The 14914-nt window shown below is 45.6% G+C and overlaps 1 protein-coding gene across 1 annotated transcript in view; it reads right to left on the bottom strand.

Moving 5' to 3' along the window:
• Positions 1 to 14914, bottom strand: part of BAZ1A (bromodomain adjacent to zinc finger domain 1A) — a 956777-nt gene that overhangs the window by 822539 nt on the left and 119324 nt on the right. Inside the window, exons 6-7 of the mRNA XM_069638454.1 lie at positions 2095 to 2250; positions 1532 to 1634 (exon numbers count right to left, since the gene is read on the bottom strand). Of these exons, the coding sequence (XP_069494555.1) occupies positions 1532 to 1634; positions 2095 to 2250 (259 nt within the window). The remainder of the gene's footprint in view (positions 1 to 1531; positions 1635 to 2094; positions 2251 to 14914) is intronic.

The raw sequence follows: 14914 nt of genomic DNA, 5'->3' as shown, positions 1-14914 counted from the left end.
ATCAACTGATTCCCTCTGAGACCCCGAATCCAATGATTGTATTCAAAAGCACCCAACCAATCCAAAATATAAAGTTTCACATCATACATACTCACTGCTTCTTTAGGCAGATGAGGCCTCTTGGGACTGGATGACCTAGAGGACTCTGGGAGGGGAAACATTTTCAAGAGACAGTCTTCATTTCAAGAGCATGTTGCATTTTGAATTCCCCGAGTTTTATATCCTGATATTTGGCTTCAGCTTGAGCTTGCAACCTTTTAAATTCCAATTCAAGTCTAATTTTCTCAAGAGACACACATTCTGCACTCAGTGATGGACCTTGTGGGGTCCCAGTGGATCTAGGTTGAGGCAAAAGGGTTTGCTGAGGCAAAGAGGGGGTCCCTTCCTGCACCTCCTCTCTCTCCTCTAACTCTTCAAAGACATTATAGTTAGACTCTGAATGATCATCCTCATTATCAATTTCCACATTTTCTGGATTAATAGGAGTAACAGGCCTACTGGCCAAACTTTGGTGATCTAACAAGCTTGTAATCAATTAATTTTTCTATCCTTTAAGAGAGTCTCCTTATCCTACACATTTCTTTCAGATAATCCACTGTTAAAATGACCAGGGCTTCCTGCATGAAGTTATCCATGCTAGGCATGTTACAATTGCTATTCTAGTGGAGCTTAGCCTTGTGAAGGTTTTAGTTCAACAAACGTAGAGCAAACACTCAATGTAACAACTCTACAATAGATCCTCACCGCCTGTCATCAGTGTTAGGCAATATTGGGTGCAGTATCCTTTGGAAGGCTACAGCAACCTTGACCTCCTGGCGCCATCCGTGAGAGACTCTTACCTCTGACTTTGTGCCTTTACCTTTCCCCCAGGAAACTGTTACGTTTACTTTGCATTGGAGGGTTCAAAAAGTACTTAACAGTTTATGAATTATTTGTTAACCATTGTGTTATTCCCATATCTAACCTTTGCACCAAACTCAGTGTTGCTCTAAATGTACCAGTGATAAATCAATGTCCACAGTTTCCTAGCTATTTAAGTCACCTGAGGGTGTACGAAGTGTGTGTGCCATCCCCAATGGGTATCATCTGATTAGAGAAACTAAGAGTGTGTTTTGAGGTATATTATAATTGTTACATGTTTTGCTCCCGTCTGAAGGCTTATATAACGGACTGTTAAATTAATAATTGTTTAATCAAGAAACCTTGAGTGTAAGTGTTTATTTGGATAACTGTCACTGTGAAACTGTTACAACCCTACAGGTCACATTGACCCCTCTTGAGATAAACCTGGCTGCTCAGACACTACCAACCTGTGTAGTACAGACTTACCTTATACCATAGGTTGGGTTTCTATTACCAGGAGGTCAAGGTTGCTATAGTCTTCCAAAGGATACTGTACCCAATCTTGCCCAACAACCACCTAACTGGCTCAGAGATTATCTGGTTCTTTAGACCTCTACCAAACAGGACAAAGATACAGATACAGCTCCAATGTCATGGAAATATGCAAGAACAGTGACAAGACACTTACCCATGGCCTGCATCTCTTCCCGTAGCGCCAACAACTTCTCCCTTTCCATCGCTGCGTAGTATTGGTCAGCATTTATTATTGACCTGTTGGCAAACCCATCCATCTAAAAGTTTAAAAAAACAATGTCATCTCATTTGCTAGAGAGAAGTATGGCAGCTGTCAGGAACAGAGGGTACCATCTGACTGGAACTCGAACCCAGGCCAAGAACAAGTTAAAATAAGTTCCAGGAGAACTGATAGGCTTAAAGTGGGCTCTCTAAAATCCATGGGTATCCCCACCAGCAACGTAAAGTAGCAGCACTTCTAGGATTTTGGTTTAATACAAGCGGATTCAACAGGCGAAAGTTAGAATGTACAGAGATAGTTTTTGTAGATCGTTCAATGTGTCTGGAAACTATTAGGCAACAGTGAAAACCAAGCTGCATTTTTAAGTTGCTGCTGCTCCACTGTGCATATTCATGCAATCAAATGCCTGTTCACACAAGCGGCCATAAAAACCTTGCTGTCTATGTGCAACCCCCCCCCCCATCTGCCCCCCGCAATCTCCTGCAGAGGACACTCACCGGGTTCACCATTGTGCTGCTCACAGGGCTCATCATCCGGCTTTTTGGGGGTATTCTTTGCAGCACCGGAAGAGAAGAAGCAAAAGTAGGAGGCTCATCGGGGAAAGCCTCACAGAAGGACTTCTCACTGACCTTGTACTTGATAATTGAGGCCGCCTTCAAAAACAGGAGAGAAAAGCAGAGAAGTCATCATGGACAAGGCATGTCTGGACAAATAGAGTTTCGGGGTACAACCGGTCCAAAGTAAGACTTGGTTAATGTTTGCAGATCTGGCCTATGCCTGATGAAACAACATCCCTCCCAACCTCTGAACGGGTATTTAAACAGATTGTTAACTAATTACAGAAAATAACAATGAACACTGACTTTAGCTAAACATTTGCACAAATTTAAGTTTTACACAGAAATTCCACTTTTTTTAACCACACGTGGTAGCATCATGACATTTTAGCTGGCTTTGAAATGTTTAACCCATCCAGGCTTAATCTCAAGCCTGACAGGGTGTGGCTGTACTTATATGTTCTGCCTTAGAGAGTCCTTATTATTCCTAAGGCAAGGTGTTGAGGCAGTGTTTCTACCACCTACTGCGGGAACTACAACCAATGACCTGAACGGTGCGAGTAGATAACATCTGGCCAGAGAGGTAAGCCAACCCTTTAGAGAAGTAACGTGGGCAGAGCAACAAGGCTCAAATCTCCGGTAGGGGAGGCAGGCTGACAAAAGGTGCAACTCGTCCACACACGGATGTACTTTAAAAAAAAGATACATCCTTGCAGGGCTCACAAAACCTCCTAACCCACTCAAACTGGTGAGGAGATTTTATGAAGGGCGAGTACCATTTGCATGGTACTCTACCTTGCAGGCAAGTATGGGGATGTTCGAAACATTTGACAATTACTGGAACAAACATGGTTTGCAGTAAATGACAAGTATGTTGCACTGTGCATGGCAAGTATTTGGGTTGCAGCATTGTACCAAATATGAAGTGCGCTTTTGGTGACGTGCCATTTTACAGAAAGCACTGGTAAATATTTTGCAACCTGTCCGCCACTTTCGGTGCCCGAAACTCTGTGCTTAGTCTCCTTGGAGGCCCAAATGCACTCTGGCGTGATTGGCTGACTGTCAGGCAAAGACAGCCAAGCTGCTGGGCGAGTGGCAGCTAGGTTGGAATTAATGGGAGGAAAATGGGTAAAAGGCAAGTCTCTTGGCTTGGAAGGCAGAGTCGACAACTGGAACGAAAGAATTGAAGACTAGCTTGAAGAGGACGGCTGCTGAAACTCCAGGACCGTTGGTTTGCCCAGTGTAGCCCTGCTGCAGGCCCAAATCTCCAAGTTAATCTCGACAGAGAAGCCCTGCAAGGACGACTTCTCCCTTTGAGTTGGTGGGACCAATCAACTCGACAATAAGCCACCTGCATACCATTCTCAGAGCTGGTTGTATTTGCCTCAGGGTGCTGCAGGAAACCAAATAACCAGGAAGAGGGACACGTTTGTGTGCTTCACTACAGCTACCGTAATTGAAGATTTGCCAGTGCCAGCTTTTTGACCAGTCCCAGTGCAGGAGTCCCCCAGAGGTCCTCCCTCTTGCCCCCACGACAGACTCAGGAACAGCGAGATCTGCAGGAACTGCCAGGAACAGAAGTCTTCAGCTGCATCTTTTTCTTCATTCGTAAGGTACTGTGAAATGAGACAAAGTACTTAACTCTCGCGGTGAAAGTGCTTGAAACATTTGCAACTAGCAGGCCTAATCAGCTTGTGACCCCAACATCTAATTTGTCTTCTTACAAACTACTTCTGAGAACTTCTACAGAGACTTTACTGTTTACTTACTTACCGTTTACTTACCAGAACCGTTTCTAACTATCCAAGAATTAAGCCCATGGACTTTGGCCTATCCGATTTAATTGAATTGGCTCTGCAGGTGAACTCAAAAGTATCTGCACTGTAAGAATAATTGTAATTCATTTATGTTCTGAACCTATTCCTTTTTGCTTCTCCAAGTATTCTGAAAGCCATTTTGCTCCTCCTTCAAAGTAGTCTGAATGCCTCAGAAACTTAACGAGTATAGTACTGAGGTATATTTGTGTGATATAGATTGCCTCCTTCTAGTGAATGTTTTATAACTGACTGTTGAATAAATTAGTAAGTGTTTAACCAAGAAACTGAGTTAAATGTTAAAGGTATTTGTACCGTGCACCGTCACCAACGGAGTTAGTCCCCAGGCGCTCCGGCGGATCTGCAAATGAGAAGGTGGGATGGGTTAGTAGGTGAAGCGGGAGTAGAATAGTGAGGGGAGTGGTGTTCTGTTGGCAGCTTCAACTCGGTATACACCGGGTTCTGAGCTTATTGGATCGAGATCAGTCCTTGTGTGCCGTTGGTGTTGCTTATGTGTTGTTGTGGTGTTATGAAGTGCATGCGGGTTGTGGTGCGAGAGATGGTTGTATGAGATTTTTGAGTAAGGTAAGTTTGCAAAAATGCTGAGTTTTTTGTTAGTCGGTTGTATGAAGGTTAGCAGAAGTTGAGGAATCTGTCCGAGTGTGGCACTTGCCAATTCTCCCAATTTCATCAGAGTGGGCAAAAGGGCTACGCCTTGCAGGGTTTGGTTTGTGTGGGGCGCTCCCTGTGCTGTTCTAACACGCTTTGCAAGTGTTCTGATTGCTCCTCGCCGTTATATTCAAGCCAGTTCTGTAGGTGCTCTAATGCCTTTGGATTGATTAATGTGGGTTGGGTGTTTATTCTCCTCCTTGGGTGCTGGGCTGGTGTAGCGGACTCCTCTCAAACTTTCCATCTAAATGAATCTGCCGGTTTGGATATGGTACGTCTGGGGGGGGGGGGGGGGGGGTGGGTGAGTCATTTAGGGCTCTCGTCCGGGTCCGAGTATGTGATCAGTCTCTGGAGGTCTCCTTGTGTGGCTATTTCCCATGATATCTTATTGTCTGTCGTGTGGTCGGTTCTTTGGGTTCAGTGTTTGTCCATTTCAGATTGTCCCAAGATTGGTGTTATTTTCGTTTTAATGGGGTGGGCATTTTAGTGCGTCGCTGTTGTGGTTACGCTGTGAACAGCCATGATTTGAAGAGTTTCCTGAATGCTAGGTGATTTGTTGTGTTCCGTATATTCTTAGGTAGGTCATTCCAGGTTTTCGGTGCCTGGTGAGAGAAAGAGGATCCTCCGCATTTTCTTCTGTCATAGGATTTTGGTTCCAGGCGGATGTCGGTGCTTGATCTCAGTGTTCTTGTCGTTTGATGTAGGCGTAGTTTATCGCTTAGGAATTCTGTGCCTTGTTTGTGTATTGCTCTGTGCGTGATGCACATGGATTTGAACTTTATTCGCTGTTTTAATGGTTGCCAGGGAAGTATTTTTAGCGCAGGTGTGATGTGTTCTCTTCTGGGTACCTTGAGGAGGAGTCTGGCTGCTACATTTTTTATGTGTTGCAGTTTTTTCTAGAAGTCGTTCGGGCATGCACAGGTATAGGCTATTGGCGTAGTCTACTCTGGACATGATCAGAGCGATGATGGTAAGTGTTTTGTTGGCGAACGACAGAACGGTAGGATCCTTTTTGCTGCTCGCAAGAGGAAGAAACATTTGAGTAGAGAGTTTACTTGTGGCTCTAGAGTGAGATTGATATCCATCAGGACCCCTAGGTTTTTACACAGTTGATGGTTCTGGTGGGGTGCCGAGCTCTTGGCCAGGGGATGTAGTTGATGTCTCCTCCCTTTTTTTAAACAATTATTATCTCTGTTTTGCCTGGGTTGATTTTGAGGTGGTTGAGATTCATCCAGTTGAATATCTCACATAGGCAATTCTCTAGTGTCGTGTTTTCTTCTCGGGTGTCTTGTATGTTGAAGATTATTTGAGTATCGTCGGCGTAGTTGTAGCATGCGAGGCCGTGTTTTTTGATGAGTTTGATTAGTAGGTACATGCAGATGTTGAATAGAAGCGGTGAGGAGGATGATCCTTGTGGTACTCCGCACATGGAGTCTCTAGGTGTGGATTTGAAAGGTTTCATTGATACGGTTTTGCTTCTGTTTGTTAGGAAGGATTTGATCCATAGTAGGGCGGTGAATTTATCCCTAGTCCTTCTAATCTCTACGAGGATGTCGTGGTTGATGGCGTCGACAGTTGCCGACAGATCAAGGAGAATCAGGGCAGTGCTGTTGTCCGAGTCTGCGTTCGTTTTTAGGTCGTCCCATATTGAGAGGAGAGCTGATTCTGTTCCTCTCATTGGTCTGAAACCAACTTGTACCTGGTCTAGTAGGCAATGCTCTTCTATGAATTCTTGGGTTATTTTGTAGACATAGGTTTCTAGCAGTTTGGCTATGTAGGGTATATTGGAGATGGGTCTGTAGTTGGGGGAAGTCCTCTACGTTTCCTGTTGTGTCTTTGAGTAGCAGCTTGATATATGCCGATATGAAGGCCTGTGGTACTTTATCTGTTGAGATTGAGAGGTTGAGGAGGTTCCTGTGGTATTCCATGGGGGTTCCTTGTTTGAGAATTGTTTTGTATATCTCTGGGGGGGTAAGGGTCTTCAGGGGAGCCCGATATGTTGCTTTAGTTTACCAGTTTGACGAAAGCCTCAACTGATATTTCTGGGAAGCTTCGTAGCTTATTTGACTGTTCGTCGGTGTCGCTGGGGTTTGAGCTTTGATTTCTTGGTCCGTTTTGTATGCTCTGTTGGATGGCGGTTATTTTGTTTTTGAAGTGGTCTCCTAGGTCATCGCAAAGTTTCATCAATGGAATTGGGGTGTTGTTGCAGCCTGGTGTTAGTTTATGATTTTGAATTTCTCTTTTTGAGCATTTGGTGCTCTGAACGGTTGTCGTAATGTTTCCGCTTCGCTTTTTGTATTTCCTTTTTATGTGAGCAGATCTGTTGCAGGAATTTCAATTGGTTTGCAGTGGTGTTGTTGGTCATCCATTTAGATTCTAGTTTTCTGTTTTTTGATTTCATGGCGTCGAGTAGTGGGGTGAACCACTTTGCTGTTTTCTTATGTGATGGGGCGAAGGGCTTTTCTTTGGCAATGTTGACTAGAGTTGTTGCGATCCAGGTGTGGAGCGGGACAACTTTTTTGTTTAGGTCAGCTTCTTCCATGGTAGATGCTTGTGGTTTGCTGAGTTCTAGGAGCTCGGTTAGGTTGGAGTTTAAGGTTCTCCAAATTCTTTTCATCATGATCAGTGGTTTTCCTTGTTGCTTTTTTGTTGGAGCGGCCGTTGTGATTATGAATGGAACGATGAGGTAGTTGGTCCAGAGTATTTGAATCGGGGGTGCCGTGGTGATGAGATCCTTGTTGGCGAAGATTGCGTCGAGTGTGTGCCTAGCTGAGTGCGTTGCTTCTTTGACTAGTTGTGGTAGGTTCATGGCTGCTAGTTGGGCGGTTAAGGATTTTTGTGTGGTTGTGGTTTCTTCGTCGAACCAGATGTTGAAGTCTCAGAGGATGATCAGATGGTTGTACTTGATGGCTAAGATTGTGATTTCTTCCGTGAATGTGTCTATGAAAGTCACATCGTAGGTTGGTGGTCTGTATATCAGTATGAATTTCAGGTTAGTTTTGGGGTTTATTGATAGCCGTAGTATTAAGGATTCACATTTCTTCCAATTTGATGGACAGTTGTTCCTTGAGAATGATCGCTAGTCCCCCCCGCCCCCTCTTTTGGATTTTCTGTTTACTTGGATGCATTTGAAGTCTTCAGGCAGGCAGTTGAGGGTGATCTTGTAGTTGTCGTCTAGCCATGTTTCGGTTACAAATAGGATGTCTAGGCCGCCTTCTGATAGGAGGTCGTATATTTCCGTTGAGTGTTTGGAAATTGACCTTGCGCTTATTAAGTTAGAGGATTCTCTGGGTGCGAGTTTGTTTTGTGGTTATTCGTTGTTCAAGTTTTTAATTGTCTGGTCGTGTTGTTTCCGCATTGGTGTTGGTAGGATGAAGAACGGCGACGGCTGCTTCTTCATTGAAGCGGTCCAATAGGTTGGTAACAGGGCTGATCAGTTGTGTTTCTGCTGTGATGCTGCTCGGATTAAGATCAGCGATGGCTTCTTCATTGAGTCCTATTGTTGGGTCGGAGCGGGCATTGTTGGTTGTCAAGATTTTTCCGTATTGTGTGGGATGCTGTGGAAATCGATGGTGCCCCTCTGTTCTTGTGATGTAAGGGGTGATGGGGTTGGAGCTCCCCCACTCTTGTTGGCTGCTCCCATCTTTTTTCCGGGTGTTTCAGGAAATTCTTTGCATGTCTCGAGGTTTCCGTGTTTAAGCGTTGGTGTTCCGCGGTTGTCGCGAGGTAAGGTGTGAGGTATAAGGATTTTTCTCTTACATATTTTGTTCCGGTTATGGTTGCGTTAGGCGTGTTTCCTTCCAATGGTACTGCTTCTGGGTTCGGTCGGTGTTGTGTGTTCGCATCTCTTGTTGCACAATCTTGTTCTCTTTCTCTGAAATCTTTTCTGGGTCGGGCCATTTTTAGTTTAAGGTGCAGGCGTAGTAGGGTAGTTGGTCCTCTATGCTGTACACGTGCAGTGATCTTGGTTTTTTCCTTCTCTGGATACGCTGGGGTGCTTTCTAGCTCAGTCTGTCGTTTCTGTCGGTGGGTGGGGTGCGTTTCCTAAGGGTGCACTGTCGGGGAGGGTTAGAGTATTAAGGGTCTGGTGGAGCGGGACTTGATTAAGCTAGGTTGTGATGAGTTTCCAGGATTGATAGTGTATTGAAATAAGCACAGTTAGATTAAGGCCCTGTATAATGGGAGAAAGGCTTACACCTGGGAGGTGACAGAGTTCTGGACCTAACACAGCTGGATTTGAGGGTCAGCTGAAACAGCGGAGCACGGTACTAAGCACAGATAGACTCGAGGGTCCTTGGAGACAGAACAACAGCTAGATTTGAGAGACCTGTATAGCGGGCGAGAGGCCTAACAAAGCAATCTAAACATCATAAAATGCAATTTGGAGACAGAGCCCCTGGTGAACTGGAGAGGCGTGTATATGTCTATACAGAGGAGAGGCGTCTGTGCCTGGCTAGATTGGTACAGTATTAAATAATGATTGAGGGTGAGAGAATGAGATGCAGTGGGGGCCGATTACCTTCTTTACTTTGCGTTTGGTAAGTGGCTCAGAATCTCGGGTAGAGTAGCTGCTCTACTTCTGACCCAGGCTACTTCTACCTTACTGGTCCTTGTAGAGGATGGTTGACGGCTGGCCACTGCTCCCCCTGTTGACACTTCCTGGGGCCGCCTCTGTTGGAGCCACCCCTGGCCTTGGGCCCTTAGCCGCAGTGATGGTGATGAAGATCCCCGGACCAATGGGAGCGGGCAGTGGCAAGACGGGAGGCAAGAGATGCAGGAAGCAGTCGTGGGCGGCCTGGAGCTTGTATGGAAAGCGCCTGGGGGCCTCCAAGGAGTTTAAGCAGGTGAGGTGGTCAGGGGCGACACTCACTGTGCTCCAATGTTGACAAGTATAGCAAAGCAAGATTTGGGCCTGCTAGGGATCCGACACTCACCTCAATGGGCCAGACACCAGTGGGGGCGAGCGGGGCTGCGGGCCTCGCTAGGTTTAAACGGTGCGGTGGAAGCACCAATCAGGAACAGTGGGCGGGTATAGGGGGTGGGAGGAGGGGGAATGGTAACACAGAACGGCTGGGGAAGGCAAGGGGGTGCACGCGGGCCTGGGGCCGCCTCACAAGGTGTAGCAAAGCACGATTTGGGCCTGCTAGGGATCGGGCACTCGCCTCAATGGGCCAGACGCCAGTGGGTGAGTGCAAGTCTATTTGAATACCTGTGATTGTAGACCTCTGTGTAACATCCTTACAGCTCACATTCCCACTTGAGATAAGCCTGGCTGCTCAGCTCCACTACCAAAAACTGTGGCACAGTCTTATACCAAAGGTTGGTTTTGCTTACACCTGTAGTCATAGTTGGGTGTAGTGGTCCCAAAGGGTACTGCATACAAACTATGCCCAACACTGCCAACAGAATACAACACACGCACCTCCATGGGTCAGGGAAGGCCTCCTTGATGCTCCTCCTCCCAGAGGCCACAAAAGGCACCATGTATGCACCAGCACCCTCTTCCTGGGCCTCAGAGGTTGGGGGGGGGGGGGGGGGGGGTCAAAGTGTTACTCTCAGGCCAGCAGTGCATCGGGGGTGGGGGAGAACGGCAAGCTTCAGTGTGACCGTCTGCAGCGGAGCTGCTGCTTCGCGCGTCCACAGTCTGCGCCCCTTGGTGGTTTTCCCCTACCTTTATTCTTTTGAAAACCGATTTTTGCTTTGCATACATTTTGTACAAGAGATCGGGCAAGGCATTAGGTTTTTGTTAGCATAGACCATTTTGATTTGACTGACTCCACTAAGACTGTTTTGTTCATCGTTTGATGGTCGAGACTACTTGCATCTTACAGGGCAAAATAGGAGTTTCTCGAACCCCAAAAAATTCAATAAATGTTTTACAAATTGTACCCATTGCGTCAGTGTCATACTTGCGACACCATGCCGCCCCTACACTATTAAGCATGGGTTAAAGCAATGATGGGTAAAGCCGCTGGTGGGTGCGCTCTGGCTCCCAAATATAGGTTCTAGCCTGCTGCGTCTGCTCACAAGGAGGCTCCACAACAAGCCTCCAGAATTGGTATAGAAGTTCAGATTAGGTTGGCAGATCGTGCTTGGCCAGAAAAGTATCTACTGCTCATCAGCAAATGTTTCTTGCAGGATAATAAGAGATCCAATACATATACGCCACAAAGCCATATGAGAGGAAGGAGAATACCTACCAGGTAAACTAGAGCAATTTGGACAACAGGTCTCAGAGGAAACCATACAGACCCACAAAACCACATTACTAGTGGTATACAATACATTTATTTGCATAGTTTTTCTAGTGAACTACGTAGACACGAGTACTTCTCAAAACTACTACTCATCCTTACTCAAGAACCTACTCGCGCTTACAGGGTAAGTATCAGTTGGACTCCGTCCATTGGAGAGGGTTACGGTGCCACTTACTGAATCTAAGGTACACTTTTGCCTATACGTACTCTTTACCGTTTTCCTTTTCTATCGTACAGGAAACACAAGCTTGTTGACTTTGGTAAGTCCTTAAACTCAACCTAAATACTCATTGAGGGTATGACAATACCGTTACAGGGTTATTGGGGACACCACTTTAACCTCTAAATTGTATGTTGGGCAATAACTGCAGTCATAACTAGTCCCTAATGGGGCACGTGGGAATAACCAATGCCTTTGCATGAATAGATAATAAACACCTAGAATGGGCAAATGTATTGGGTGCGCCACGCAACCTTCACTAGTAATCACTTAACGTGGGATAGGGACCACTTACAGCATCAACTGAGACACAGACAGATAACCTAACACTTAGCAAATGCAGAGAAATCTGAGCGCACATGACTTATATGTAATGGACTATTTTTCTTTGTCTGTTCATTTCCAGTTTAACCTGCTTGCCCCAAATTTACCAATATGGTATGTAATGACAAACCTATTTTTTATAAATTCTAATTGTTTATTTCTTCATCTTTGAAACTGTACAACTTTGTTTTTTTCTACATTATCATGTCTAATCACGTCATAATTGTCAGCCTTGAAGACAACCTTGGTTCAAAACAGGTGTCGGCAGCAAGAAATAACCAATATCTGGATTAGAATAAACCCGTATTTGGAAATATTGGATTATTTTTTAATATTTGCTAATGAGCAGCAAAAACTTTGCGGGCCAAGCGGGATCCTGTACCCTAATCTGATAATTTCTATACCTATTAAGCACCCCACTCCATCTCATGACCGTTAGACCCAGGCTGTTCTGCCAAGACTACCTAGTGATGTTGTGGTAATTACTAACAGTACTGTAAGGGCAGATTTTCAGTATCGGGTCTAGGGGAGGGTTCCAAGAGGCCATCCTGGTTTATGAACAGGGTAACTGATTTCTAGCCAAAACCTTTCCAGGTAAGTAAGCACTCAGCAGTAAGGCAGACGTCAGAAGATATACGAATGGTGAAGTAGTAGTAGTAGTACAGGTAACCCAACATAGGACTCAAATTAACAAACAAAAACAGAGCACAAATATTTTATTGGGCCTTTGAATATCTAAGCAGGTCAAAGTCACTGTCTATAGTTCACAGCATTTGATATTTGTATAGCGCCTACTGCCATTGTTCTGACTTTCAAAGAGCTGTGGGGTGGAAGGCCTTTCTGAAGACCGCCTTCTGTAATAAAATGAGCATTAAAATTGCATGTATAGAAATAGGTGACTAATCCATTCCTAGCAGAGAATACTAGTTGAACACACAATACAAATCATGCAGAGAATGTTGTTCAGACACAGATTGCTTCTAGGTAAGTGACTGATAGCTGGACCAAATTTTTTGTGGGCAACTGTCCAAAGTTGAGGGATTTGCTATAACTTTCACGTAGAAGACTTTCACACCGATTAAGATGCAGTCAAGGCAAAACAGCCTTCAAACCTGGACTCCACCACTGGCCTATTGCATACAGGCCCGATTTACCTAGCTCTGATGCAATGGGGAGCAAAGAAAAACAAGCTTCTGTGAGTTGTGTGGTGAACCAGGAGGAGCAAGATGTGAAATGTTCCAAGGGTGTTTAAATAAGAAAAAATGCTCTTCTAGCCCCATGGCTAGGAGGGAAATTCCTTATCAAACTAAACTAACAGTGTTCATAGAGTGTCCAAACCCTTCTTACTATCTGGCCCTACCACCTAGAAAAACCTAACACAAATAAAAAGCACATGCAATCTCTTTCCAAAGAAGATTTAAAAAGTCAATTAATTTCTCACAGTACGGTCTTCCAGCTTCTCTGCAGGTTCTGAATGGCCAGTCGCTAGTCTTAACTTAATTCCGCCACCTTCCCTTCTTTATATGGAAAGAGGGTCTCCTTAATGCAATGCCACTATTTCTGACTGGGAGTTTGACAAAGTTCCACTTTCGGATTTGAGCACAGTAACCCTTCAGATCCTCCCTGTTTTCAGTCTGGATCAATATGGTTTCTATTTCCATGGTTCCTCAAAGCCCTTTGGCCCTCTACTAGGCTTGCGTCAGCGGAGTCTCGGTTGGGCGTCTGCACGTATACAGCATTCTTGTTTTCCTAGCTCCCGTAACCAGTGTGGCTTCCCCAGCCTCAAATATCGATAAAAGGTTTCTCAGGGATCGCGCCAAAAGGTATTTGGCCCTCTGGTAGGCTTACTTTTGCGGGGCCTCAGTTTAGCGTGCGCCAAATACAGCATTCAGGTTTTCCTGTCTCCTGCGACCTTTTTGGCTTCCTTAGCCTTCGCTTACCAATGTTCGCCCCATTCTACGGCCTTACCCCTCTGGGAGCGTTTGCTTCCCTTCCTCTGCCCTGCTCAGCAGCGGATGTACTTCTCATGTGGAGATCAGGAATCCGATCTCTGCTGCAGTCTGGTTTCGGCATTGCTTAACGGCCCAAGCCCACCACAGCTTCCATGTGTTCGCGCCACCAGGCGAGACCGTCCCTTCTCCATGTCTCCCTTGACTTCGGCATCATTGCGGTTCAGGATGCCAGCCTTCCAGTATCTTGCTAGCGATCAGCTCGCTCTCTATGCTACCACCGGCTCTGCAGTCTAGCATGGCTCCGCCACTCCACGATGTCCTGTCAAAGGCTCGCCTCTGCATAGGATTCCCTCTGCTCCATTGCAAGTTCCTCAGCATTTTATGTACGTCGTTAAAAACAAAAGGGGAGTCATTTCTCTATGACTGAAGTTCAGGCTAGATCCAGAATTACATGATACCAAAGAGATTGAAGAAATGTCACAATTCCAAAACTGAAGAAAGTGTTTCCGATTCCCATGTAGGCAGACAATGTATTCTGAACAGGGAGTTCCTTACAGGAATGAGTCATTATCCCAAAGAGGAGAGTCACTCTATGAGGTCCCACTTTACCAAACCCCTATGGAGGTCTTGCTTAACAGAATCACCTCCCTAGCCTCAAAAGGGGGTGGCTTGCATCTGGTGAGAAGGGGCAAATAGTCCAGATTCATCACAGTTGGCATATAACGGGGAAGGAATAGGCAGTCTGCATTCTCCTGTCAATTACCATAAGCAACAGGTAAGGATTTTAGGGGGCAAGAAGCTTTGGCTCAGAAAAAGGGCCAGAGTCACCCATTTTGCCTTGCTTAACATGCTAGTTGGCACACAGATGCCTGAAGCTCATTCTACCATGCTTGGGTGTTGTGTTCAGTGGCCTGCTGGGAATTCTGGCCGTCAGGGCAAAGCCCATCTTGGCAAGGGCAGGACGAGGTTTGTCAGCCGATAGCCAGGCGCGAAGGGGGGTCCCATGAGTTTAGCGAGTACCACATGGAGGTCCCACCCTGGCGGCGGGTTAGAAATTGGAGGGTGGAGTCTTTTTACTCCTTCCATAAATGCTTTGATGGCCGGTACTTTCCGACCATGAGACCTTATTATAAGAGGTTGTGTAGGCTGACAAAGCCGCTAGGTGGACCTTTAGGGAGTTAAATACTAACCCTGCATCTAGTAAATGGAGCATATAAATTAGAATGTGGGATGGAGTACAGTCTATGGGGTTGATATGTTTAGTCTGGCACCAAATTACAAATAATCTCCATTTGTCAAAACAACAGTGCCTAGTGTTTGGTTTTCTTGATTCTTTCAAGATATCCATGCATCTCTGTGGCATATTGAGATGTCTGAACTCTATGACCTCAGGAGCCATGCTGCCAAGTTCATTGAGTGCAGCTGCAGGTGCACCGTTAATCCCTCGTGCTGGGTGAGTAGGTTGTACTGGCATAGGAGTTTGATGGGATCGCACATAGCCAGGTTGCGCAGATGTGGATCCCA

Source organism: Ambystoma mexicanum, chromosome 14, assembly GCF_040938575.1.
Source record: "Ambystoma mexicanum isolate Mex_15411 chromosome 14, UKY_AmexF1_1, whole genome shotgun sequence".
Taxonomy (NCBI): domain Eukaryota; kingdom Metazoa; phylum Chordata; class Amphibia; order Caudata; family Ambystomatidae; genus Ambystoma; species Ambystoma mexicanum.
This window is presented reverse-complemented; position numbering and strand designations above follow the sequence as displayed.